Source organism: Anser anser, assembly GCF_964211835.1.
Source record: "Anser anser genome assembly, chromosome: 4".
NCBI classification, from domain to species: domain Eukaryota; kingdom Metazoa; phylum Chordata; class Aves; order Anseriformes; family Anatidae; genus Anser; species Anser anser.
In genome coordinates this window covers 67,459,954-67,485,699 of record NC_139724.1, presented here as the reverse complement: position 1 = coordinate 67,485,699, position 25,746 = coordinate 67,459,954, and the positions used below count along the sequence as shown (strand labels likewise).

The window sequence follows — 25,746 nt, the reverse complement described above, 5'->3', positions numbered from 1 at the left end:
GAATCAGATTTGTCTGGAGTTCATATGTTCTTGTCTTTTTAACAGATTTATCCTTATGAAACCCTTATTGTAACAAACCGAGTTCGTGTGAAATTGCCTAAGGATGTGGACAGGACCAGACTGGAGGTAGGAATGATATTTGCTTGATGGCTTTGCAAGTCTTTGTCCTGTCTGTTTACCATCTGAGGTATTCCTAAGCTCACGTTAAGTAACAGCAATGAAAGAAGAGCGAAATAACACTATATATAATAATTTATTTGAAAACACTAGTATATCACAGAATCATAGAATGGTTTGGGTTGGAAGGGACCTTAAAGACCATCTAATTCCAAGCCCCCTGCCGTAGGTAGGGATGCCACCCACTCGATCAGGTTGCCCAGGGCCTTGTCCAACCTGGTCTTGAACACCTCCAGGGATGGTGCATCCACAGCTCTGGGCAAGTTGTTCCAGTGGCTCACTACCCTATGAGTGAAGAATTTCCTCCTAACCTCTAATCTAAATCTCTCCTTTTTTAGTTTAAAACCATTCCCCTTGTCCTGTCATTATCTGACTGAGGAAAAAGTTGCTCTCCATCTTTTTTATAAGCTTCCTTTAAGTATTGAGAGACTGCAGTGAGGTTTTCCCAGAGCCTTCTTTGCTCCTGGCTGAACATTCCCGGCTCTCTCAGCCTTTCTTCATAGGAGAGGTGCTCCAGCCCTCTGATCTTCTTCATGGCCCTCCTCTGGACCCACTCTAATGGGTCCACATCCTTCTTGTGCTGGATGCGGTACTCCAAGTACCTGGATGCGGTACTCCAAGTGGGGTCTCACAAGAGCAGAGCAGAGGGGCACAATCCCCTCCCTCCACCTACTGGCCACTCCTCCCTTTATGCAGCCCAGGATGCAGTTGGCCTTCTGCAAGTGCACACTGCTGGCTCATGTCAAGCTTTTCATCCACCAGATGAAAGTCCTCACCAAGTCTTTCTCAGCAGCGCTGCTCTCAATTAGTTCTTCTTCCACTCTGTACTCATGTCTGGAATGCCACAACCAAGGTGCAGCACCTTGCACTTGAACTTATTGAACCTCATTTCACATGGGCCCACTTCTCAAGCTTGTCCAGGTCCCTTTGGATGGCATCCCTTCCTTCTGTTGTATCAACTGCACCACTCAGCTTGGTGTCATCTACAAACTTGCTAAGGGTGCACTCAATCCCAATGTCTGTGTCATTGAAAAAGATATTAAATAGTACCAGTCCCAAGGCAATTGTACATATTATATATATATTATATTACATAGGCAATTTAACTGAAGTGGAGTAGCCCAAAACCCCCAAAATGTGTGATAGAATGGTGTTTCACAAAGACAGAAATGAAACCCTTTAGTATTAGATGATTTTACAGGGTATTGGGAATCAAAACTGGTAGGTAGAAACTTATTCATTTCAGATCATATAAAAAGACTCTCCTAGAATAACCTGGGAATTATAAAATAAAGAGAAAAGCTCCAATTGTCCTTCTAATATATGGACCTATGTTTCAGGTCTGTTATCTCATTCAGCCTCCCCTTTTGGCTGTATGGTCTATGATCACATGAGAATGTACTATAAGTTTGCAGTAGCATCCACCTCTCTCAACGAGTAGTAATGTAAGCTGGAGAGATGCAGATATAATTTATTATAGAGGGGAGCTTTGTTTCCAAAGGCCAAATCGTGAAAGTTATGTTCAGGCAAAATTCACAAAGTTAATTTTCTTGCTTGAGTAATGATAGGACTGAATAAATTACTAAACTTTTGTACCTTTGTGTTAATTATTATTAATAAGAGATTTCAACAATAAATATGTGATTAACAATGTTGGACTTTGGGGAAGATTTATATTTAAATAAATTTATGGTATTATTAACTTGATAACTTTATAAGAAATGAAGAAACTAATCATAAAGCAAACAAAAACAACAACAAAAACATGAAGTGGCAGCAAGTTTCTGCTTAGAGATCAAATTAAATAAAAAATCATATATAGAATTCTTAAACATACTGTATGTTTTGGAAATGCTGGACGTTCCTTAAATAGTTTAATGTGCTTGTTGCTTGATAACCCCACAAATGGTATGGATTTGACTGTAAGGATAAGAGAGCCTCAAAAGTGTTCTCTTTTAAGCCTGATATATAGCAAGGTATGAGATCCATAATAAAAAGCATAATGAATCCAGAAGAAGGAGCAGGGAGTTGGAGGGATACTCATCTGGACACATCTTATAAAGGATTCTTTTATGTACACATATATATGTTTGTGTATATTAAAAAATAGAATCTTTGTTTAAAGACATCAGGCTCGTCTGAATACCAAATGCAGCTCCAGCTTGCTTTTTTAAGACAACATATAGTTTGCTTTGGATGGATCGTGCATGTCCTGGCTGCCATTATCAATAACTCATACACTGTCCTCAGCTGCGACTGCTGTTTGTTTAACATTGGAGTTGCTCAGTCTGCTTTGCACCAGGTGCAGCTCTGTGCCTGATGGCTCAAGAAGCACAACCACTTCAAAGATCTCACAGAGGTTTGCAAAAGAACAATAAACAAGGTCTGCTTCAAACCTGCACCAGAAAAGCGATAAGGGGACCAGACTGATCTGCTGATTGTTGCACTATGTTAAACATGTGCGTCTGCAAATGGCCCCTTTGTAGACCATCTTACATTTATTAGGGATTGGTAGGTGTTTTATTTAAACAATTAAATTAGCAACATTTTAAAAGGATTATAACTACTGGAAAAACAGAGACAGGAGCTCATCTACACATTCAAGCCATATGCAGAGTTGAGTGACAGGAGTAAACTGTTGCCTTCCCTTGCCAGCCTCTTCCCCTCCTCTCTGTCCCACTCTTTTTGTGTTAAAGGATTGCTGGAAATAAGTAGCTTTGGGTAGAAAAGCAGTTTGTCATTATTTCCTCTTGTGGCAGAAGAAGAAGAAGATTGTAACTTGGTTGCTGACTTGTGCATTCAGTGCATTTCAGGGTTGGGCAAGACCCCGGACTTTGGAAGCCCAAGAGTACATGGGTTTATAGGTTTTCACAGGAACAGACAGAAATTAGACACACATGCACATGCATATACACAGCCCATTAGTAGAGGACCCATTTAGCATTTTTTGATATCTTCAAGATTTTGGAGGCAACACTGTGAATACTGGAAGCAAGCATTAAGGTTAGATTTCTAACCTTTCTTAAGCTATGTTTCACTTTCACTAAAAAGTGTGATTCGATGCTCACAAATCTCCAGGAGGCAAGTGCTCCCTCCGAGCAGAATCGGTTGCCAGCTTCTGTTTTCATCCTGCGGAGCCAATTCACTCTTGAAGGGGCTGTATTTTGCCTGCAGAAATGGTGAGGATGATAGCACTGCTAAGCCTATGTATTATCCAAACTGTAGAGTGGTTTATCTCGGAAAATATTTTCAGAGTCAATGTTCTGATACTATGGCTTTATTACCATCAGTTTCTCAGGCTGAAGTTTTACATTGTTGCAAATGTGAACTAGCTCCTAGGTGTGATGGATGTGGACAGGAGGATAGAGGTGATGTTGGCAAAAGGAAATGTGAGAACCATTGTATTTAAATTACCTGTCAAACCTGAAAGTGATCTTGCCTTGTCCTCAGGCAGTTAAAATCTCACACATCATATCACTGATTTCCTCGTCTACTTAGTCGCAGTAAGATCAGTAAATCTGCATGAGCTAGATTTCTTTAAAAGCCCTTGTAAGTTGACTTGAAGCAAACTCCTCTTTGTGAAACAGGGTTTGTTATGAACTTTGAATGATACAGCATAGATGTCATGGAGAAGGCAGTTCTCCTCTGATCCCTTAGTACAAGGGAAATTTCCTGTAGAGAATGTTCCTATCACGAAAAGTGAACTCACATAAAAGGTATTAGCTCCTTGAGTGAGATTAAGGGAGGCAGCTGTGAAAGTCTCTGCTAATGGTCAAGGATTGCAGGAGGGTGGGGTTTTAATGGTTGGTAGTGTTTGCCTATCTTTGCTCCCATTGTGAGTATTTTTTAGATTACTTGTTGTGTAAGAAATCTATTTCAAGGCTTATAAATAATATTTTTTTTAAAAATGCATATTTTTCTAAGCCTAAGAGGCATCTGGAGATTAGGAGGGCTCAACTGGTAATAAATGCTTTAAAATAATAGGAATTATTTCTTCAAAACCACATATATGTAAACGTAGAAACACTCGGCATGTTTTTGTTTGATTGTTCTAGCTCAGCAGTGAGGCAAAAGTAGCTCAGTTCTTTGTGCTCCTAGAGGAGATGTTTATGCCAACAGTGAGCTAATACACACAGCATTGAGAATCAGTTATAATAAATGACCTGCTGATTTTTAAATACATTACCAGCACTCTGACTTTTGAATGAATAGCCTGGATCTTCTGATATAAGCTGATTAGAAATGTGAGAAATTTACAAAAGATAAGGAGTTGGCCCAGGATTTTTTTGAGAAGTTTCTCTTTACCACACTGCTTTTTATTCTAATGTTAGATGAATGCAACAGCATTCCCACAAGCAATTCTAAGGGGAAATGGTGAAGAACAAGTTAATTTAGGTGATATAAACAGTAACACGGGACTGGATTATACAATGTGGGTGAAGAAAAGGAATTGCACTTTCACCGTGTTGGCAGATGACACAGACTGGAGGGAGAGTAGTTGATACTCTACAGAGCAGCTCTTTCATTCAAAGAGACCTGGACAGGCCAGAGGAATGGGTCAACAGTGACGTCATGAACTGCAACAAAGATAAACCATGATTCCTGCTCTTGTGATGGAATAACGCCATTCAGAAACATAAGATGGGGAACAGCTCTGCAGAAGGGGTCCTGATGGAAAATAAGCTGAATGTGAGTCATCAGCACAATTTGGCAGTAAAGGGGTTATAGAGAAAACATGCCCATCTCAGATGTAGGCTCTGAAAGGTTGAAAGGCAGCAGTTATGAGTTGCAGGAAGGCCAGTTACAATTAAATATAAGGAAAAAGCTCCTCACTGGGAGAGTGAAGCACTGGAACAGGTTGCCCATGAGGCTGAGGAGTCTCTATCTGAGGAAGCATTTAGGATTCGGCTGGACAAGGCCCTGAGTGATGTGATTAAAGTCAGCCCTACTCTGAAGACCTTCATAGCTCCTTAATTTGCTTAGCATGATATATTCTGTGGAGACAAGGCCTTAATGTAAAGTAATCTAATCACAAAATAGGATTCTAAGTTGCTTTTGCTGCAATAGCATTTGAAAAAAATAAATACTTTGATGCATTTGGAACATTTTATCAAAAGGTTCATTTTACTATGTTAAATATTGACGTTCTGGGGCTAAGACGTCACCTTTGGATGGTATAAATAAGCACATTCCTTACCTGCTCTTTTTCCAGTAGTGTTCCATGTGATCTGTATTTTTTCCAACAGAAGTTAGGCTTATGGACACTTCTGAAAATACTTGTGCCACTTTTAAGCACTTGAATACCTTTTACGGTTTAGTCCTTGGGCTCCTAAAAGAATGTGCTTGATACTTTTAGCTTACACTGGATATTGCTTGCCTGTTGTTGAGTATGGCTCACGCACAGCCACATAGATTGATTTATTTTTCTCCGGAAGTTGCTTTTATCACAGAGGATAAGATTTCTTTCATGGTCACAGGCTGGTAGTTTTGAAAGCCAACATAGTTAGAGTCTTTTTTGGGAAGTCCATTTGGAAAGCATCATTTATTTTTTTCTTTTGATTTTCTTATCTTGATGCATCTTAGTTTCTTTAGCCTTTTCTTTTGAATGTCAGAGTTAAAAGCATTATTCATTCATGCCCATCCAATACAGTAGAAAATATATTATTCCACTTTTGTTTGAGCCTGTTCATTCTTTGCTTAACTGAAACAATTGCTAAGGAAAAAAATATTCTGGAATGTCAAGTAGCAAACCTTCATCTGCCACCTTGTTCTCTTGTAAACAGAAATCAGAGATTTAAACATGGGTGCGGTCTTGTTTGAACAGAGCACTTACATTAATTCAAACATGCTTTTCCTCCTGAAACTACTTGTCTGGATCTGTTTTAAGGATGAGATTTTTTCCACAATTTTTATTCAACAATTGCCCTGGGTTCTAGCCATTTGGGCTGCAACCATTTTAGGAATGGATTCCAGTAATTCAGTTTGAATTTATAACAGCCCCAGCTTGTAGATGTCATTCATACAAGTAATGTTATGTGTGCCACCTCCTCTATAGCTCGGCTGGGGAAAATCAGGGCAAAAGCAGAATGTTGCGTGTTTTAACATGGAGAAGAGCAGTTTGTAGTTTGGAGCTGAATTTGAAATTACGAGTTCACTTCACGATGAAGCTCATAACCTGGCATGAAAAAGTACATTTCACTGACTTTAGTGGAACTTCACACTGTTTAACTTGCAAAACATTCATGTTGTGTTTCTTATTCTAAGCATATGCTTGTGTTGTAATCAGTGCTGGATGTCTATATCAATTTTCAAAGTCCTTATGAAAGGAGCCATTGTAAAACAAAAACACACGTTAGAAGTGACATGATATGTAATAGAGCTAATTCCTATCAGAGTGGAACCAGTGTGGAACTGAAGAGGGATCAGATGTGGAGAATTAGTATTGTGGCGACACAAAAGCCGAAATTAAGGGAAACTGGAAAATCTGCTTTAGGAGCAAGGTATTTTGAACCTAAAGCAAGTGTATGTGGAAAGTTTCATGTTGACTTCAGTGTACTTTTTTTGGATAAGGCCCAAAGACCACAGACAAATCACCAGAAACCAAACCTCTGAGCCCCAGGTGTGAGTCTGGGACAAATATCCAAGCAAGTGTTAGCACTAGCATTCATGAATACACAATAAATAACTTCATTGGATTTTCCAGTTTAATAATCATCTATGTCTACCTCTTTTAAGAAAACTGCACTTACATGTCTTAAATTTTTGAAACTCAAGATCTTCTATATATTTTCTTAATTTACTATGGATTCATAGTTTTAATTTTATTTATGAATCATTTTCTTAATGATACAACATCCTTATCAGCAGTAAGTTGAAGGCAATTACTTACATAAATGGCAGTGTATAAAAGCTCATTTCGTTGAATGACAGAATGATGGGATAAGTTATCCTTAGAGATGTTCTACTTATACTACTTTGTAGTTAATGTATTGATATCACTGAGTGAAATACTTACATCTTTTCAGCTTCTTGCATAATTACTCAAACATGAATGTACAGGGCTACTACAGAATATTTTGTATATGCCTTCTTTTGTGACAGGTTGAACTGTAAGTACCCCGTAGTAGTGCTGTTCAGTGGAATGCAGATTCTCTGTGGAGTTTCATGATACCGTGAGATACTAAATGACATATATTCACAGATCCAGGAGCCTTGTATGGATGCTAGGTATTACACTGGGAGGGGACAGGGGTTTCAGACTCACTTCCTTGCTGCTTCTGTTGTACTGCTCTTTCTGGGAGCCTTCTTGGGGAACTCACATTGCTATGGGGAAGCAGAGAAGAAAAGGGGGTATACACCTCCTGCCAACACTCGATTGAAGAAAGTACCCCAACTAGTCATTTTTGTGACTAAGTGCCATGTTCCAGCAAAACCACAATTGCAGCACCTCCTACCTTATTCCCTTATAAATGGAGTTGCCCTGGTTCTCTCTTCATACTTTTAAAGTTCATGAGGTGGCAACTCCTGCCATTTCTTAACTTTCTTTTCCTGTATCATATAATTACTTAATAGTTTAAAATATTTATTAGGCATGAAGCTTAATTACTCAGTAGATGAGGATAACATTCAATACTCCCTTGGGAACATGGCACATGGCTAATTATAGCTTTGTAATGAGCCATGCAGTAGACTTAAAAGAAGCCTCTGAAAAGCCTGCTGAGCCCCTGCAGTGCAACAGAAAGAAGGCAGAAGAGTGTGCATCTTGATGCTGCAAAATAAGGATCTGAAATTCAGTGCATCAAAGAGATTTTTTTTCCAAAAACATGTTTGGGCATCTGAAAGTTACATTTGGTCTAAATTCTAGAGGAATGGGAGAAGGGAATCAGGGGACAGGAGGGGAAGAATGGAGAAAGGAACAGGCTATTTTTATTCCAAATATATTCAGTTAAGATACGTCTAGCGTCCTAAATTTTAATACAGGAAGTAAGATTATATCCCAGCAGTACAGTCTCTGCATTACCCTAATGAACTAAACTTTGTTTATTTACATGAATGCATACCCATGGATAATTTTTTGGATAAATTCAAGTTTAGTTTGAGTATTTTGCATTTTCAAGACTCTGGTAAAGATCCTATAACTTTTACTTCTAGATTTTGTGGAGCAGAAGTTGGAAGTATTACAAGGACTCTGAACAAAAATTAATTGAACTGGACAACTATTTAAAATTGCATTCTATACAACAGAGTGCACAGTAGCAAAGGCAATATAATGCTTAGCTGCAATTTCCTATGTACATAAGGTAACAAAAGCAAAAACCAGACATTTTAAATAAGCCCTAGGAATTAGGACTTTGATTTTTCTCATCTTCAACTCATCAACTCCTGCCATCCACTGTGTTGGTTCATTGGTTCAGTATTGACTCATGAGGAAGTATGATATCCTCTGAATTTCCTACATCAGCAAGTTTTCACTTGAGGACTCCCATACAATTACTGACACAGAATAAACACGGTTGTGTAGCATGACCTGGTCACAGCTTACTACAGTACAGCTGTAAGTTAATTGCAATTTTTCCTTACTGTGACTTATTCACACTAATGCCATGTTCCTAAGTATTAGTTTTGAAGATCTCTGAATTTCATTAAAAGCACAATTATTCTTGTGCAAAAGAAATCTCATTGAATTAAATAAACATTATAACTCTATTTAGAATGATTAGTGGCTTTTTAGCGTGCCACAGAAAAACAGAAACAAGCCTCATTAATTTACAGCAAAAAGCATCACTCCTTTCTGAGTTAACACTGTGTAGCAAGTATTTGAATGTGCAACTGATTACTTTTCTTCTGGGAGATTAAAATTGAGCACATATCTATATCGCTCATTTTAATGATCATGCTTAGTTGAACATGAGGATTTTCCATTTTAGTGGTTGCAATGCAGTAGACAGATTTAGCTCAGCCCTTAGTTCTGTATATCATATTATTAAAGCATTTGCATTTAAATTATTTTGCATTTAATTCTATATGTTTTAGGAGAGCTAGCTACATGATTACAGCAAAGGTATGGTTCCCCTTTTCACGCAGTACTGTGCCACATTTCAGATAACATCCAAGTGAGGAATTACGGATATAGTACTTTGCTGAGCTTGAATCTCACTGTCTTTTTCTCTTTTTCCCATGCAAGCTGACAAAAATGCTGTCCAGAAGAAAAGACTGAACACTACTGACTTTAGAAGGCTCCGATTAATATGATTTTATCAAAACAATGTGATGCAGTGGTCCTTTCCAGTGTGACAATTTGACACTTAAATATATCCAAAACGTTTAACGTTGCAACCATCCAGTGGCTTCAGGTTAGCAGCCATTTCAGTGAAGATCCATATTTAAGTTATTTACATTATCTGTTAGGAAGGCTTTATGGCAGCATCATGTTAACATCATTATGCAGCTTCCAACCTAAGCTAGTCTAAATACAGCCAGTTAGGATGTGTTCAGACAGGGGCCTTGTCCTTGTCCTGTGCACCTCTCCTCTGTGTCAGCACTGTGTCCAACTTTGCCATTGAAGCAGAGCAGAAAAGTAGATTGAATTAAGCTGTCTAAATGTGTCCAAATTGTCACAAAGGGAGTTAGGAATTGGTTCCTGGCATACCGTAAAACACCCAGACTTCCTTTGTAAACAAGGCCAAAACTAGGGAAAAAAAATAAAAAAAATGAATGAATGTTAATTTTGCTCATAACTTGGGCTTTTCATTTAATGGCCCAATTATGCAGCATTAACATAGCTGGATATTTTAAGCTGATCCAATCATAAAAATAAAAAGTAAAAAACAAATCTGAAATCACATTCTTGGCCTCATATGTATCTTATCTCATACCTCAAGATGAATATCCTGCCCTATTCCCTATGCATGATTTTCAATTTCCCTTCTTTTGTTTGACTAATGAGATAAGGCCATGCTTCCGCATGAGAGCATTTCAGCTAACACAAATTAACATTCAAATACCTAAGAAAAATCAGTTTAATATTTCTTAGCAGTCTATTTTCTCTGCCTTTGGGAAGAGCTTTAGGTCTGAAAGCTATAAGGTTTAAGAAAGTCCAACAACAGAGCAGACAAAATTTAACATCACACATATAAAGAAAAGTATGAACATAAGCTTCCCACACTGGCCTATTCCCATGGTGTTTAGACCCTTCAAGTACTTGTAGACATTTACCATATTTTCCCTTAGTCATCATTTGGCTACAGTTTTACATACTTAGGCCTTTTAGTCTTTCCTCATAAATCAAACTGCAACCCATGATTATATTTGTTGCTTTTATCTGAAATGTCGCCAGTTTGATGACATCTTTCTGGGATCAAGGGTTATTCCAAAATCTGCAGACAGAACTGTAATCATTGCTGCTTCTAGGGTTGGTCCCAAAGCCCATGATGCTTAAAAAAGGAGTGGTGAAAGTTCCTGAGATGCAGGAAAAGCAGTGGGAATCATGAGACACTGGGCATAGATGGCTGTCCTCAGAGAGGGTTCAAACCAAAGAGAAAGTTTTTCCTTCTACTAGAATTAATTTTGCCTTCTACTAGAATTAAGTTTGAGTGTGGGTATTGCATTGATAGTGTAAAAAACTTTGCTGATATTGCAGTCTGGTAGCTTAGTCCTTGAGATGAGGGACAGTATATAGAGGAGAATTAGAAGCAAAAAGTAACTTAGTAGAGTGGGAGGTAGAAAGAAGAGAGCTCATCCTTTCCCCGTCTCAATCTCTGCTACTAGCTGGTATTCCTGGACTGGAAACTCTCAGCTGCTTTTGGAGCAGGCTGCACCAACTGAGAACTTCTGTGAGGAAAAAAAAATGTTGCTGGTATAAAACCAAACTTTAGTAGAATTAGAAAATTAGTGCATGCAAGGAATGAAAGTGATGTCATCTGCATATAAGCAGGAGTAGAGAGCATATCTAATTTATATTGGCTTGGATAGATGCATGTGGACTGAAAGCTCATTAACTCTGAGGGCAGAGCAAAATGATAAATATGAAAGTTTTGCCTTGGAGAGGAAAGGGAGAATTGCAGAGCTTTTTTTTGAGGTTGGTGGCAAGCTTCTTGCGGTGGTGAGCTGTAGCAAGTATTCGGCACCTTGCAGAAAGGACGTGTGGCCTGATGTAGCACTTGTGTTTTCTTTCAGTGTTGAAATAGATCTGATGAGACCATAGCAATTCCTAGGAAGAAATCTTGTAACACAATTCAGGAAAAAAAAAAAAAAAAAAAACCAACAGGAGAAAGCATTCTTTTTAAAATCTTAGTTTACTATGGTTTTGAATAATGGTCACTGGATTTACCTGCAGGGTATAAACTTTCTGATTTTCTTCAGGAATATGAACTACAGTTTGTCGCTGATTTCTCTTGAGATGATATCTCAAGAGTTATCCACAGTCTAGAAGCAAGATAAAACAAACTATGATACCCTTTGCTCATCCAGACTTTTTTTTTCCAACCCCACAGCTCATAGACATGTTCCTTAGTTTGAGAAAATAAGTTAAGCTTGCTAGAATTTATCCACTAGGTTACCAGAAAAATACAATGAAGTTAGTGGAGAGAGAAGTTTCTTTTTCTTTCCAAACACAGTAGAATTAAATTCTGTCAGTGAGAGATTGTTTCTAAAATACATTGTCAGATGTTGCTTATTTCCATGTGAAACAGGATCTCGTCTGCCAAATATGCATGGCGTATTTGTTCCATGCTATGCATAGTGCTTATGTTGGGTTGCTATCATTGGTCAAATGAAGAATGAAGGCTCACTTCCAAACTCTTAGTCAGTGTTGATTTGAAAATGTGGAATCTCAAGGGAAAAAAATAGAAAGGCTGTCCTTTCTTAGGAAACCGTAAGGGCTAACAGTGACCATTCAAAGTAATTAAATATAGTCATATTTTGCAAACAATTTCATTAATTTTCCTTGTGTAATTTACATTACAAAGACAAACTCAATGTTAATAAGTGGAAAGTAAAATTTTGCTTTCAAATTTGTCAAAAAAATAGCTGTGTAAGATAGGGCCAGTGAGGTCATGTCCACCTTAGTCAGGTAAACCATTGTGGCATCATCAGGGCATATTAGCATGCTCCCTGCCAGGATTTTGGATAATAACAGAAAGGTTTCAAGGAAAGTTTTGTGGAAAAGGAGAGGATGTGTTTAAAAAAAAATCAATTTGTAATTTTCATTGCACTGAATCTGTCCCTTTTAGATGGCGCGTGCTTAAGACAATGGAAGCAGAACCTTGATTGATAGTACTAAAATGCTTGAATAAGGGTTAGCCCACAGTTATCGAAAGAATTTTGTATGCTTTTCATTTCTAATTCACACATTTATCTTTTCAGCCTTTTCTGCATGTATACTAGTAATTGTTAGGCAAACTCTATATACATTCATTATCCTACCTCCTTCTTAATGTTGTTTTTCTCTCCTTTTTGTCTTTGTCTCATATATGAAAACATCAAATAAAAGCATAGTTTTTGGCATTTCAAAAAAGCTTTATCCAACTTGGGCTCCTGGTACAAGTCTATCCCCATGGATAATCACATTCTGGATTTAAGAATTTAGCAATGTGCTCTCTCCTTTGTTACAAGGCTGCTATTAACGAACCAGTGTGATGTCCATTGCTCTCATTAAAGATCAAGGCAAAACAAATCCAACTCTGAAATTACATTGTTAATAGTTTCTTTAAAGTCCTGGAGTCACTTAAATTTGTCTCAGTGTGCTCTGTCATCGCACATCATGTATAAATACATCTTCTTCCTGAAGACTGTAACTTCTACTTAGTTAGAACTAAATTGAAAAGATTTGTTTTTTTTTCAGAAGTTGCTAATGCTAACGATTTCATTTCCCAGCTGTTGTAAGCTGGTTTGGTTTTGATGTGTTTTCTTCCAGAATTTGGGAATTTAAATGTAAATACAAATGCATTATTTTGTGGTATGTTTTAAAACTTAGGAAGGGCAGAAATGTTCCTGTGCACAGAAGAGCTTAATGATACCTTTGTATTTTCATTTTCAAGAGGCATTTGTCCCCTGAAGAGTTCCAGGAAGTCTTCAAAATGAGCATTGAGGAATTTGATCGTCTGGCACTTTGGAAGCGGAATGACCTGAAGAAGAAGGCCCTGCTTTTCTAGTCGCTCATGGATAAATATGTGCTTAATCAAAACAAAAATAGTCTTGCCAGAACTATCACATGCACTTGCTGTTCAACCATTGTCCAGCTTCATTGTGTTAGTATGTGTCAGGGGAAACAGGACAGATTAGATGGCAATGCGTTGGAATACAGAGAATTTGCTAAACATGCATGACCAGCTGGTTTTGTCAGTAACTCCTGGTCCTATCCAGTTTACAACATGCAAAAATCTAGCTTTAAATTTATTGTTGCTTGCAGTTATTGCTTGATGCAAATCAAAATTCTGAAAGGAAGAGAAAAAGTGTAGCTGTGACAAAGGAAATGCATCCAACATTTTGTTTCATTGTGTTTTACAATACAATTTTTATGAAATCAAGTGAGTAATTACTATAAAATTCACCAGTGGGGGATCACATGCTATTAAAAATGTGGTAAAAGCCAAAGAAAAGCATGTCCACAAGCAATTATTGCAGCTTATGTTTATGTGTGGTACTTTTTAAGAATGAAAGAAAAAATATGGAAGCACCTTAATTCTACTTCTTACACTTTAGACACAGCCTACTCTCTAAAAGGTCATATTTGTCTAAATGGTAACTAGCTATCTTTAATTACAGCACAAGAGTTTTTATTTTATTAAGAATATATTGTGACATAAAACACTTATAATGACAAAATGTATACAGAAACCTCCTTAAAAATGTAGTCCCATTCGTCAGGAAAACTGAAGCCTTATTACAATACTGGCATAAGAATTTATTATGCTAGTAAACTGTGTTTTCCTACTATTTTAGGATGTTTGGGGGACTTTTTTTTTTACATTTCATGCTGATAAAAATGCCATGTAATCTTAATTATATGTAGATAGATATCTATCTATAAAAGATTTTTTTTCATTAATATATGTTCTAAGTAAAGACATTTTTACTTTCTCCACTATCTGGCTTATCATGATAAGCCATGAGAACTGTAATAGCATTGGTAGGTGTGGAAACGGAACAGTTCAGCATAAAATGTAACAAAAAAAAAGCTTGGTGTGCTCTATCAATAGTCTATCAAATTATAATCAAATATAGGAAACCCTCATGCATTACTATTTGCATGTTTCTGTACAAATCAATTAAAAAAAAAAACACAACAACCTTATGTGATACCGGTGCAGTACCTTGAAACTATCTTAAATAACAAAGCTAACAAAATCTAAGCATTTGATATGAGCGTTAGATCTTATTATCTCTTCCAGCTGAAAGACTGTATTAAATTTAATAATTTCATATGGTCACAAGTATGGTTGCTGACAAAGAATGTTTTAAAGTGAGTTGCTAGTTTTGTGTGATACTAAAAGAGCATTACAAAAGTACATTTTTCAGCCATGTGTCAGTATTCTGTATTTTTACTGCCTTGAATGTTTGTACTCACTTCCTATTTCGCTATGTCTTTTTGCCATTTCCTTGAAGTAACTGGTTAATATATGCACTACTACACACTGTTTCAACTGCCCCAGCATCAGAAAAATCATAGCATTGAACATGCCTTCTTCCAATAACTTTCAAAATCCATGCTGTTGGAAATAAATATTTTCTCATGACCTAAATGTTTTGTCTGATGATACAAATGTTTAAAAAATCATTAAAACAAAGACATAACTGGATGACTATACTAATATGTGTGTATAATTTTTTGACTGTATTGCTGCTCTGGATAGGTTCTTCCAATAATATTTATGTTACTAATACGTAATTTCTGTTAGATTTGTCCAACGAGGATAAAGGATATCTTTTATTGTGAAGTATACCTTTGAATGTCAATTTACTGCAAAGTTTGTCATGATTTAAATGATCCATTTAGCAATGGGCACACCTCACCAGGCAAGAGCTGTTTTGCTGGAGGTGTTCAGTGTATACGGCCATAAGCTAGTCTTAATTGAGAGCTCCTGATAACCTGCAGGCAGCATCCCTAATGCTTTTCAACCTCAGAATAGCTTGTTATGTGTTGCATATTTGTGAGACCTGGCTGCGCACTGAAATTGACCAATTCAAAATGTGACCAGCAAAGTCCATGGGATACTATGAATATCTAAATCCAGGAGAGCAATTGTTGGAGAATGGTGATTAGTATTTTTGACGTTGGAGAAGACCACCCTCCTCATTTATACCTTCCTGGGGCATCAGATTGATTACAGTCATCTTCTCAATGAGAAAAAAATTGCAGGTTGATTGTAGAAATCCACATAATGGTACAGATCAGGTTTAACATGGATCTTCATAAATAATGTGAAAACTGCGTAACCACGGCAGTTATTGTACCAGTGCAAGGAAAATGTGCATAGCTAATCAACACGTGATCAAGATCTCCATGTTGCTGTATTGAGTTGCACAGATCCGTGGCAGATGACAAGTGAGGACAATCAAAGCATGTGAGCTCTGTTTGACCCATTTATACTGTTTTGAGCCAGTTAGTCTGTCACAATGCCAACAGCTTAAAAATGTTGGAGGTTCTCATCCTTATTTTTATCAGAGCTAAAACAGACGCAATTCTTATTTTGCATACCCTCATGTCTATGCTTTAGCTCGTGAGCACCAGTTATGACAATTCACAACTGTACCTAGGAATGGTACCCCGTTATCCACCTATATTTGCTTACAAGTCAGTGAGCATCATTCTGTGTTCCCTTTTATGGTCAGTCAAGAGAAAAAAAAAGCACTTTGATCATATCCTAGTGTTAAAAAACAGTTGTATGAATTGCACCTATCATATTTCTGTCCACTGTGTATAAAGAAAGCCAATCCAGCTGCAGACATATGCATTGCAAACTACCTAATCTTAGACAAAATTAATTTTTGTGCAAGTGAAAGCATTAAGACAACAATCTCACTAATCTGGTGAAATATCAATGTCGCAACCATTGGCAGTTCCTAGCCCATGTTACCAAATCACTTTCAAGCCATCAGGATGGTACTTTGAATTGCACAGATCTCATAAAAGGCCTTGATAAAGTAATTCCTTGTGTTCACTATATACTCACCAAACAGGCATGTATTCAGTGCCAAACACACAAAAATGTCTCAGAAGACAGTCAGTTTATCAACTTAAGTTCTACTGCCAGCCAAACCAAAAAGGAGTTTTGGCTTCCATACACAAAACCTTTGCTGACATTAGATGAACAAGTATGCTTGTGTATCCTTCTTATTTCATTTTCCCCAAAGTTTGAAATGGTCTGTAGATGTCTGGTTTGTTCAAAGTTGGCATAGCTCAATAAGCTGTTCCGTTTTTCAGGTGGTACATGGCAGTGTATCACTCTATATTTAAAGCATCTACTGTCACATGCTTTATAAACCTAGTTAGTTGTGCTTTCTAGCATATCATTCTCATTTACGGCATGCTACTGAATGCTGGATTTGGAACCAGCCAGATATACCTGTGCAAAAGGGCCATAAAGTGTTTTAATTCACTTCACTGCTACTTCTTCTGTACATCACGTAAACTCCATAAACCAGAACATGGCATACCAGAGAATACAACAGTTGTCTTTATAAAATTTATTATATTTTCCCCATTTTAAAATTGCAAATTGAAATTTTAGTCATATATTCTACTTTCAATAACTTAGAGTATCTTGTTACGCATGAATAGATTAACATGTGCATAATCAATGTTCTGGTTTATTTCTAGAATTCCATATATTAATCTTAAATAGCATTATGAAATGGAAAATGCATTTCAGAATAATTAGATAAATCTTTGCCAGAATTTTCCATCTAATAGCATGTTCCAACATTGGCAGCAAGAAACTCAGTGTCTCAGCAGATCAGTGGCTATTCTTTAGGATTATGCCCTTTATCATTAGATATTGTTCCATTGCCTTGTTTTCAAGGAAATGCTATCTTTCAGCATTGTGGTAAGTATGGGTTCAGCTGTGCAGCTCAAAAGGATCAATTTAATTCTTGAAGGAACCTCTCTTGATATATGTTCAAGAAGTAAGGGAATTCTGTCAGAGATTTCATTTTCATACCTGGATCTGATTTGTATGTCTCAGCTGTTCATGACAACCCTGATGTATGACCTAATTCTCACCTCATGTATTTTAAAGGCATGTCTCAAACACAGCAATGAAAGAGCCAACTTATTTCATCATCATACTCTTTGAGACAAAGGAACACATGGATTTTTGTGGTTGACTTACTAATGCTGAAGCATATCTGACCAACAATTCCAGATAGGAAACCAGGCATGCCAGATTACTATTATAGCTGTCTGAGAAGGCTGGACATTTTTGTCTGACCTTCTGCTATTTCTTTTCCTTGCAGTTCAGTGGAGTGCTCTGAAAACTGGAATTGCAGAAACAGGAAAATACATAATTTTGAGAAGCTACCTGGAATCTAATAATCCCCTAAGACAAGGCTAGTTTTACATAAGCAAAAAAGATGCAGCTCACAGCAAGAGAGGCACCTTGTATTAAATTCCTCATTTTGTTGAGGAGCCACCTATTTAAATTTTCTCAAGTGTGATCAACTCAGACTATTAATTTTATTAGCCTTTTCACAGCTCTGCTATTTGCAGTGATGAGATCCTAGGCACTGCCGTATGCGTGGTGCATGGGCTCCAGTGTCATTTTCCTGTCCCTTTGACTTGCGAGGAACAGGGTCATATTCTTCTAAGCTTTCTAATATCTAGATTGACGTGACCAATTATTTGATAGCACACAGGCATGGCTACCATTTTTCAACTATCTTGAGTATCTGAAAAGACAAAAAAAAAAAAAAAAAAGATGACTTTTTAGTATCCTAATAACAGACTGCAAACCTCCTGTACATGTTAAATAATACTGGAGGTTTGCATTTTTGTCATATCCAGACTACCTCTGACATGACAAAATCATCACAGGCTCACTGTGCAAGTACTGGAGGTGCTTGCTCAAGCTTTTTGAGTCTTTGCATCCCTTCTCACTCTTTCTGTTCTGAGAAAGCCATGTTGGAAAAGGTGATATTCATGAAGAACATATGCCTTTGAAACGGTAGGACTCAGTAGTTTACTTCTCTGGTGGTAAAGCTGCGAGCACACACAGCAAGCTGAAGTTTGTTTGATGGATTACTGCAGCTGGTTATGTTTTTCTCCTCACACCCACCATCTATCTGATTAAAGCTAAGAGACGTAAATGATTTCACCTGTTTTTCTAAGTGCTCTTTGATCATTTAGCACGTTTTCATCTTATTCCTCAGTGCTGGATATCCTGACATCTATGTATCCAGGCATTTGTAGTATGAAGATTCCATTTTTAAATAATCAAACAAATCTCTGCAAGATTCAAGAAGTTTTGACCAGCCAATAATTCTGTGCCAGACACCAGCTGCTCTAGAATGATCTAGGTAAGAAACCAAAATCAGGCAAAAGACAGCTGTCCTAGGTATCATCTACACATACAGTGATTCACAGATTTAAGGATGAGTTTTTCCTGTCTCAGCTATGTTATATTTACTATTTGTTTGAAGAAATCTGCATATCCTTGATTTCCTGTCCTGAATCATGTTAAAACTGTGTCCTGAATGATTTGCTGTTGGTCTGTTTTCTCCACTTTCTCTGATGAGCATTGCATCCCCTAACTCATCTTTCCAGTAAATATTGTAATCTTTTCAATCTTTTTTTGAAATTAAAACCTTTTTGTGCCCTTGATAATTCTTCTCAGACCGTTGTACCTTGTGTTCAGGAGGTGGGCTGACCCAGAATAAAGGCATTACATTGTCTGTATTATGTCAAACATTCTAACATCTTTCAATTTTTATTATTATTAACATTATTATTTTTGACAGGGAAAGAAGAATGACTTTGACTTTTTTACTACAAATTTGCATTTTGGAGAAACTCTGCTATTGCAAGCGTCTTTGCCTGAATGGACATGCTTCTGAACTCTAAGAGTGTTTTTAAGTTTTTCCACTGCAATCCTTACATTCCCTTATAATAATTAAATAGATAACATGATAGATGCTAAGTCAATCCAGGTTTCTAATGGATTTTCTGAATTTCTTTATCTGGCCTGGAACAATGTAGTTGGGGAACCAGGTTAATACTATTCTTGTCAATTGACGGTTTTGCTACTCGGGGTTTAAAGAAACTCTATCAAGTTAAGGACACAGACGCTTTGGACACCCCACTTTTTCCAGTATTATACTAGACATTTTTCATCTCCCAGCTAGTATTTAATAAATGGCAGTATCTGCAGCACTGTATGAGTCACTGAATAAAATATAAACAACATCAAATTTTTCAGATGGCATTTTTTTTTCAATCCTTTCTTCAGTGTAATAACTGGTTATTTGTTTAGTGCAATAAAAATAACAGTAATCAAAGGTTACCAAATGACTTTATTTTTTTTTCCAAATGACACATGAGAATATAAATGCACAGTAGAAGCAGAAGCTGAAAGTATTTTTTACTGTTTTTTATTTTTTTGAGTAGGGGCTAACATGAAAGCATTCTGCGGAACATACTGGTGTTGTAATTAGCAGGACAGCTGGTATAGGTTGTTGCAAGGAGCTGAATTTCAAGGCAGATATCTTCACCCAGAGCCTGTAAGTGTTTTTGAAAATGTCTTATACAAATATAAATATCAGATTACGTGCTTTCATGTTTACTTTACATTTGTACCTCTGAAATAGGCTCTTATATAAATTAGCACATTTCAGGTCTTCTGTGCTTGTCAGATGACTAAAATCAGTGATAACTAATAATCATAAGTTTGGCAATACTAACTCTGAAATTAGAAGTATGTATGAAAAATTTCTTGACTCCTGTCTTGCCTACTAAAAAATTAATGGCAAAACATTAAAAGGAAATGTAGGAAATTCCATAAGAAATGAGGAGGCCTACTACTTGTAAAGCAAACCTTACAAAGATGCCAAGTCTGCATCATCAGACTTTGATTTCCAAACACTACAGAAAGCAAGCATTAGAGTAGCACGTGTACAACCATAAACAATGTCTTTTTCTTTCAAAATCCTTCTAATTCATTAGCATAAATGGAAAAATCAGAAATGTTTTTTTGGAGCAGAAAAACCATAAAAAGCATGGCTTTATTACTTTTGAAAGGATCAAAGTAAACCTGGCTATGCTTCCTTGAAGGACTAAGAAAATTACTCATGTTTTAAAAAAAAAAAGACTGATTGTACCACAGTCAGTCAACTCAAGAGTAAATAAGATATAAATAAGGAGTAACTTGAAGTAGCTTTTCCATTGCTTATGTAAGTGAGCTTCAGGAGGAAAGAGTGTGAAGAACCAGTGTTGTAAAGCAACACAGTAGGTTTAGCTGAATAGTGGAGATTTTCAACAGATTGCCCAGGCATTATTTTGACAGATTGTAAGTTTAAGAACTGGTTGTTCTGTGATTCTGATGATAAAGGAGAAGAGGGGTATAGAGTTTCACATGTTGTTGAACAATGCAGTTTAAAGAAGAGGCAGGGAAGGACTGAGATTCCATTTTTGGCACTGTCATGCCTCTGTTTGAAGAAACTGGAGACGAGGAGGCAAGTTTTACAGGAAATCTTATCCTGCTATGTTTGACCTTAATGTAAAAATAAAAATAATGAGGCCAGCCTTAAAAATAAATAAATGTTACATTCATACTACACAAAAGTGGAGCTGCTTTTCAGTGATTCTAGGAGTTTAATATGCAAAAAATAAAAGGATTTTAGCATAGCATTTTAAAAATGTCAGTTGTTAAATGCTAAGCCCACTGGAATCAGTGGAAGTATTACTTGCTCAGCACCGCAAAGGTCAGGTTGTATAGAACATCTGAAAGTGGCATCAGAAGAGGGGATTGTTTGTTTGTGCTTAGCTCAACCAGAAGGGTGTCAGTGGGAAGTAACCCCTTCAAGCTATGCATTCAGACTCTGGAAAGCATACAGCGCTTTTGTGATTCCTTCACTCACACTGATTCAAAATCAATTAATGGTGGAAAGAAGACAATAGTTTATTTTACATTTGTGAAGAGAGTATAGTTGCAAGTACTTTTGTTACACAGGAGAAGATCTACCTGTGTAGAGAGTCAGGAGAGGCGCATGTGTTATTTAAAAGCTGCATAATCTCTCTTCTTGAAGTTTCTGTGATGCACACTTTTTAAAATTTGCTTTCTGCAGAAGGGTGAATGGCATTTCTGTAACAGGGAATTTTACCTATGTAAGAAATCCTTGCAGGACACATATATACTCAGTGCTAAGTGAGAGTCCTCAAGCAAATTTTGAATGTATGTGTAAAACTGATTTTCTTCCCCCAGCAAACCTGTAAAGTGTGTGGGATTCCAGATAAAAACAACTTGTTGAAGAGCTACTTCAGAAAGATACACTTAAAAAATTCAGAAAGATGCTGAGCGTTTTGTTATTAACAATAATTGAGTCGGTAGTAACAGGATCACAGTACATGATAAAAGAAAACAAACAAACAAATCCTTGTCCACAACAAATAGCTTTCTGTTGTGCTTACAAGACATTTCTTCGAGTTTGTAAATGTTTCAAGCCTCTGAGACAGCTGAAAGGATTTTTTTTTTTTTACAGAAAAATTACAGTTTCAAGGTGACAGAAGATGACTTTTGTTCTAAAAAGCTGTAACATGCTTTCTGTTTTTGAAATCCTGCCATCGTTATGTTTTACTGAAGACAGTGGGAATTACCGTAATATTACTCCGTGTCTTGACAGCCCAGATTGCACAGTATTTTTGCCTGCTTCTCAGGCAAAATGCCCTGAGACCATCCGTTCGCACCCCTGCCAGTAGGATGGGAAGACAGAAGGTTAGACACTGCTGGAGGCAGTGGCATCAAGGCTGCCACCACGAAGCCCTGACCTCCCCTGCCCCAAATGCCAGTGTCTGTGATGTGGAGCAGTGTCTGGCCACTACATGAAGTGTCATTTTGTCAGTTGTGGGTGGGGGGGGGTGGGGAAGGGGCAGATCGACTGTGTTGACAGCCTTTCTGGTACCCAAATGACAAGAACGTACAGATTGCTTCTTACAGCTTTGATTTCACTGAGGTACTGACAAAACCATATTCTTGTTTAGGCATCTAGACAGTTCTTACTGAAAAGTATTGTGCAGACTTTTGGGGGATGCATCGCTTACATCATTCAATAGCTTTTCTAAAATATTTTCTTTTTTTCTTTTTTTTTTTTTTTTCACAAGGATTTTGCTGAGGTTTTGGGGCCTCTGATTCTAGCAAGTTGTCTGTTCATGGACTCAGTCCAAGGCAGACTTGAAGTGTAACTGAGTGTATTTTTAAAAACTGACCCATGCTTTTAAATGCTTAAAGTACTGTTTTCCTGCCTTTTTACGTTACTTAAGTGAGCCAAATCCAAATTGCTCGGAGTTTCGTACAAGACATAAATCTCAACAAATGGTTGGGGATTTTTTTTTTCTCATGCCTGTGTTTCTCAGATTTCATCCAATGTTGATTTTCCAAGGGAAAAAAATCTTCAAACATGCATAATAACTCTCCTAAAGATAATAAATATGGCCTGTCATTGTCATAACTTTCTTCCTTCAACACACTGGGGATTATCTGATAGTTAAAGACCAATCTTGTAAACAACTATACTGAGATATTTTACTGCCAGGAGTACTCTTTTTTTTCTTTTCTTTCTTTTTTTTTTTGCCATGATTCTTATTTATTTATTTTTTTTTTGTGATAATCAGTACTAAGAATGCTAAGAAGATTATAGGAAGATAAGGGTATCAAGGCTTCACCAAGTATTTCCTAAAGCTTGCAAAGACTATTCCTACATTAATGAAGTTACTCTTGATAGAGTGGCAATTTATTGTGAATTATTGAGAACAAAGATGGTATTCGGAACATCACATGGATGTTTGTTATAACCAGTAACTTGTCATTTTTGTAACTTAAAACTAGAAGGCACTTTTCAAAGGTGGAGGACATATGTTTCAAATGGGGGCATTTGTACCAATTTACCTTGTAGAGCTTTGTGTTAGAAGATGATTAGTTTAAGAAGTTTATTGGGTGCAAGGTATGACGTACAGTTACTGTGAACCACAGGTTTCCTATTAATGAAGTGACTTCAGCTTCCATGCAAGAAACTCCTTAGTAATCAATTGATTTATTTTGATCATGTTGTGTTTGAGGTGAGTTATATGCTGTTCCTTTTAATTGTATAGAATAGATTTTGTGTTTAAATAGTGTCATTAAATACTCATGGGAAAGAAATTCACTGAATCTCTATGGCCTGTTTTGCAGCTGAGGTAGCTCACAGAATGCACATGGCCAAACACAGAGTTGGGGGGAAAAATGTCATTTAAATATGATGGATTGTGGAAACTAATAATTCAAATGAGAAAAAGTTCTTTTGAGCCCTTTAGCTTTAAGGGGAATTTGTCTCCAAGAGGAATGGTTTGTGCTGGCTAGTGTTCATCTCCATGAGAAACGTCCCATCCTTTAGTCCCTATGGAGTTACCACCAGTAGACATGAAGTCCTTACCAGCCTCTCCAACAGCCTAAGGACAAGCACCTTGTTATCTCACTCTCTCACCCGGCATAGGGCATAAAGTACTTGTTGTCTTGTCTGTGTTGTTGCAGAGCTTTTAAGTCTCTGAATCCACTCCGGAAAGGCTGCAGAAATTACCATTGGAAGTTTGATTTGTTTTGTTGCCAGAGCTGGGACACTAACTAGTAATTAATCTCACTGTCATAACAGCTTCATAACATCTTCAAGACATTTCTTTGGAAGAAATGCTCTGCAGTATGGCTAGCCCCAGGCACCCCGCTTACAGACTGCAGAGGGGCCACACAACTTAGGCAGAGGCTGAGCATTGAAACGTTACTTAATGTAATGTGTGCATTAAAATTCATCTGTCCAGAGGCAGCAAAGCCAGCGCATCCTAGAAGTGCTTACTGCAATTGTACAAGTCAGTGGTACTCTGCACGGATTACACTGCATGTGCCAGAGCAGCCAAGACCTGTTCTGACTTTTCCAGCGAACTGTTTTGGACTGTTCTTGTTAGCTCTCACATTTTGCAGGTCCTGATACTAATCAAATAGCTCTATGACAGCAATAGCTGAAAGCAATTGAACTGTGGAGAAGAGGAGCTACGGTTTAATTTTCCAAGGCCGACAGAGCCGTTTAATATTGCCAGAAAAATCACTGCTTCTAAGCACTCCAGACCCCCTTCCTGCCAGCTCCCAAGAGGCGTAATGCAAAAAGGCAGGTAGGAGCAGGCTGCTGCTGTTGGAAGAGCTCATCCTGGCAGCAGTTCCTTCCCTGCCCATACCCAAAGGCATGCAAGGAAGGGAGCAGCTGGAAGTGAGATTGAGGCTCGATAAATTGTCCTGACAAGGCGGGGCCATGAATTAGGCACTCCTGTTTTAGGCCCCAGAGAGCTCATCCATTTCCTAGCTGGTCAAGCACTGTAAATGCTGAATAAATAGAACTTTCCCTGGTCTAACTTATTACTTTGGTTATCACCCTATTGCAATGACTGAGGATGATAAAACTGGACAGCAGACCACATCAAATTTGGTGAGATCAAACTGAGTTTTATTCACCAAATTTAAAGATTTAATGAGCTGTATACTCACAGATGAGCTACATGCTTGTACAGAAGGATGAACTTGCATATAGTATGCTGCAAAAATACTTGTTGCAAGAGAACATTTGTGTAGCCAACTGTTACAGCTGAAGGAGAGCTAAAGATACTCTAACACCCAGCGGACTAAAAATGAAGAAACATGCTCTTGCTTTAGCAACGTTTCTGTGGCTTCAGTTTTCCAATTTCTTTATGGAAAGAGAAGAAAATAAAAATGTGAATTTATCAAAGCTGCAACATGTTTACCCACCATGGCACTGTGCACAGGTTCAGCCTGCAGCCTTGTCAAAAACCGAAACCTGCTTTAAGCTCTCCAGGGGAACTTTCAATAAAAACTTTAATCGATACAACCAGCCTTACCTTGTGCTTTTGCCTCACCTCTGTCTTGTGCCAAAAGTAGATGACAGCGCTTGATTTTAAATCAATGTTGGCTCTGTGCGTGATTTTACACCGTTTTAACAAAAGGGCTTAAATCGTGACTTTAGACAGATGGCAATGTGCTCGGTGTGCCCCGCAGCCAAAAGCTGGAGTAGAGCATCACCCGGCCGGGACCGGGACCGGGACCGGGACCGGGACCAGGGCAGGGAAAGGACCGAGCTGCGGCGCTTTCCCGGGGGCTGGGGGCAGCCTCCATCCCCCAGCGGGCGAGCAGCCTGGCAGCGGGGCTGCTTGGGGCTGCCCTGCCCTGGGGTGCTGCGCCCTGCTCCCCCTGCCAGGGGGGCAACCGCGCACCTGCCCCCACCCCCCCCAAATCCCGTACCGGGGGCCTTTGTTCCGCTGGCTCCTCCCCGGCCCTGTCCCCTCCCTTGTCCCCCCCTCTCCTCCTCCTCCTCCTCCTCCTCCTCCTC

General features: G+C 37.9%; 1 protein-coding gene and 1 long non-coding RNA gene across 34 annotated transcripts in view; both read left to right on the top strand.

Moving 5' to 3' along the window:
* Positions 1-14,984, top strand: part of ABLIM2 (actin binding LIM protein family member 2) — a 142,896-nt gene extending 127,912 nt beyond the window's left edge. For all 33 annotated transcript variants that reach the window (XR_014583817.1, XR_014583818.1, XR_014583819.1 and 30 more), the window contains 2 exons: positions 46-126; positions 13,215-14,984. Coding sequence is in view for 24 of the 33 variants with exons in the window: in XM_083834494.1 (XP_083690620.1) it covers positions 46-126; positions 13,215-13,328 (195 nt within the window). In the remaining 9 variants the exon portion in view is untranslated. The remainder of the gene's footprint in view (positions 1-45; positions 127-13,214) is intronic.
* Positions 14,985-18,072: 3,088 nt separating this feature from the next.
* Positions 18,073-22,106, top strand: LOC310898888. The gene is made up of 3 exons (XR_014583827.1): positions 18,073-18,690; positions 19,778-19,890; positions 21,868-22,106. It is a non-coding gene; the product is annotated as an uncharacterized lncRNA (long non-coding RNA).
* Positions 22,107-25,746: the final 3,640 nt, after the last annotated feature.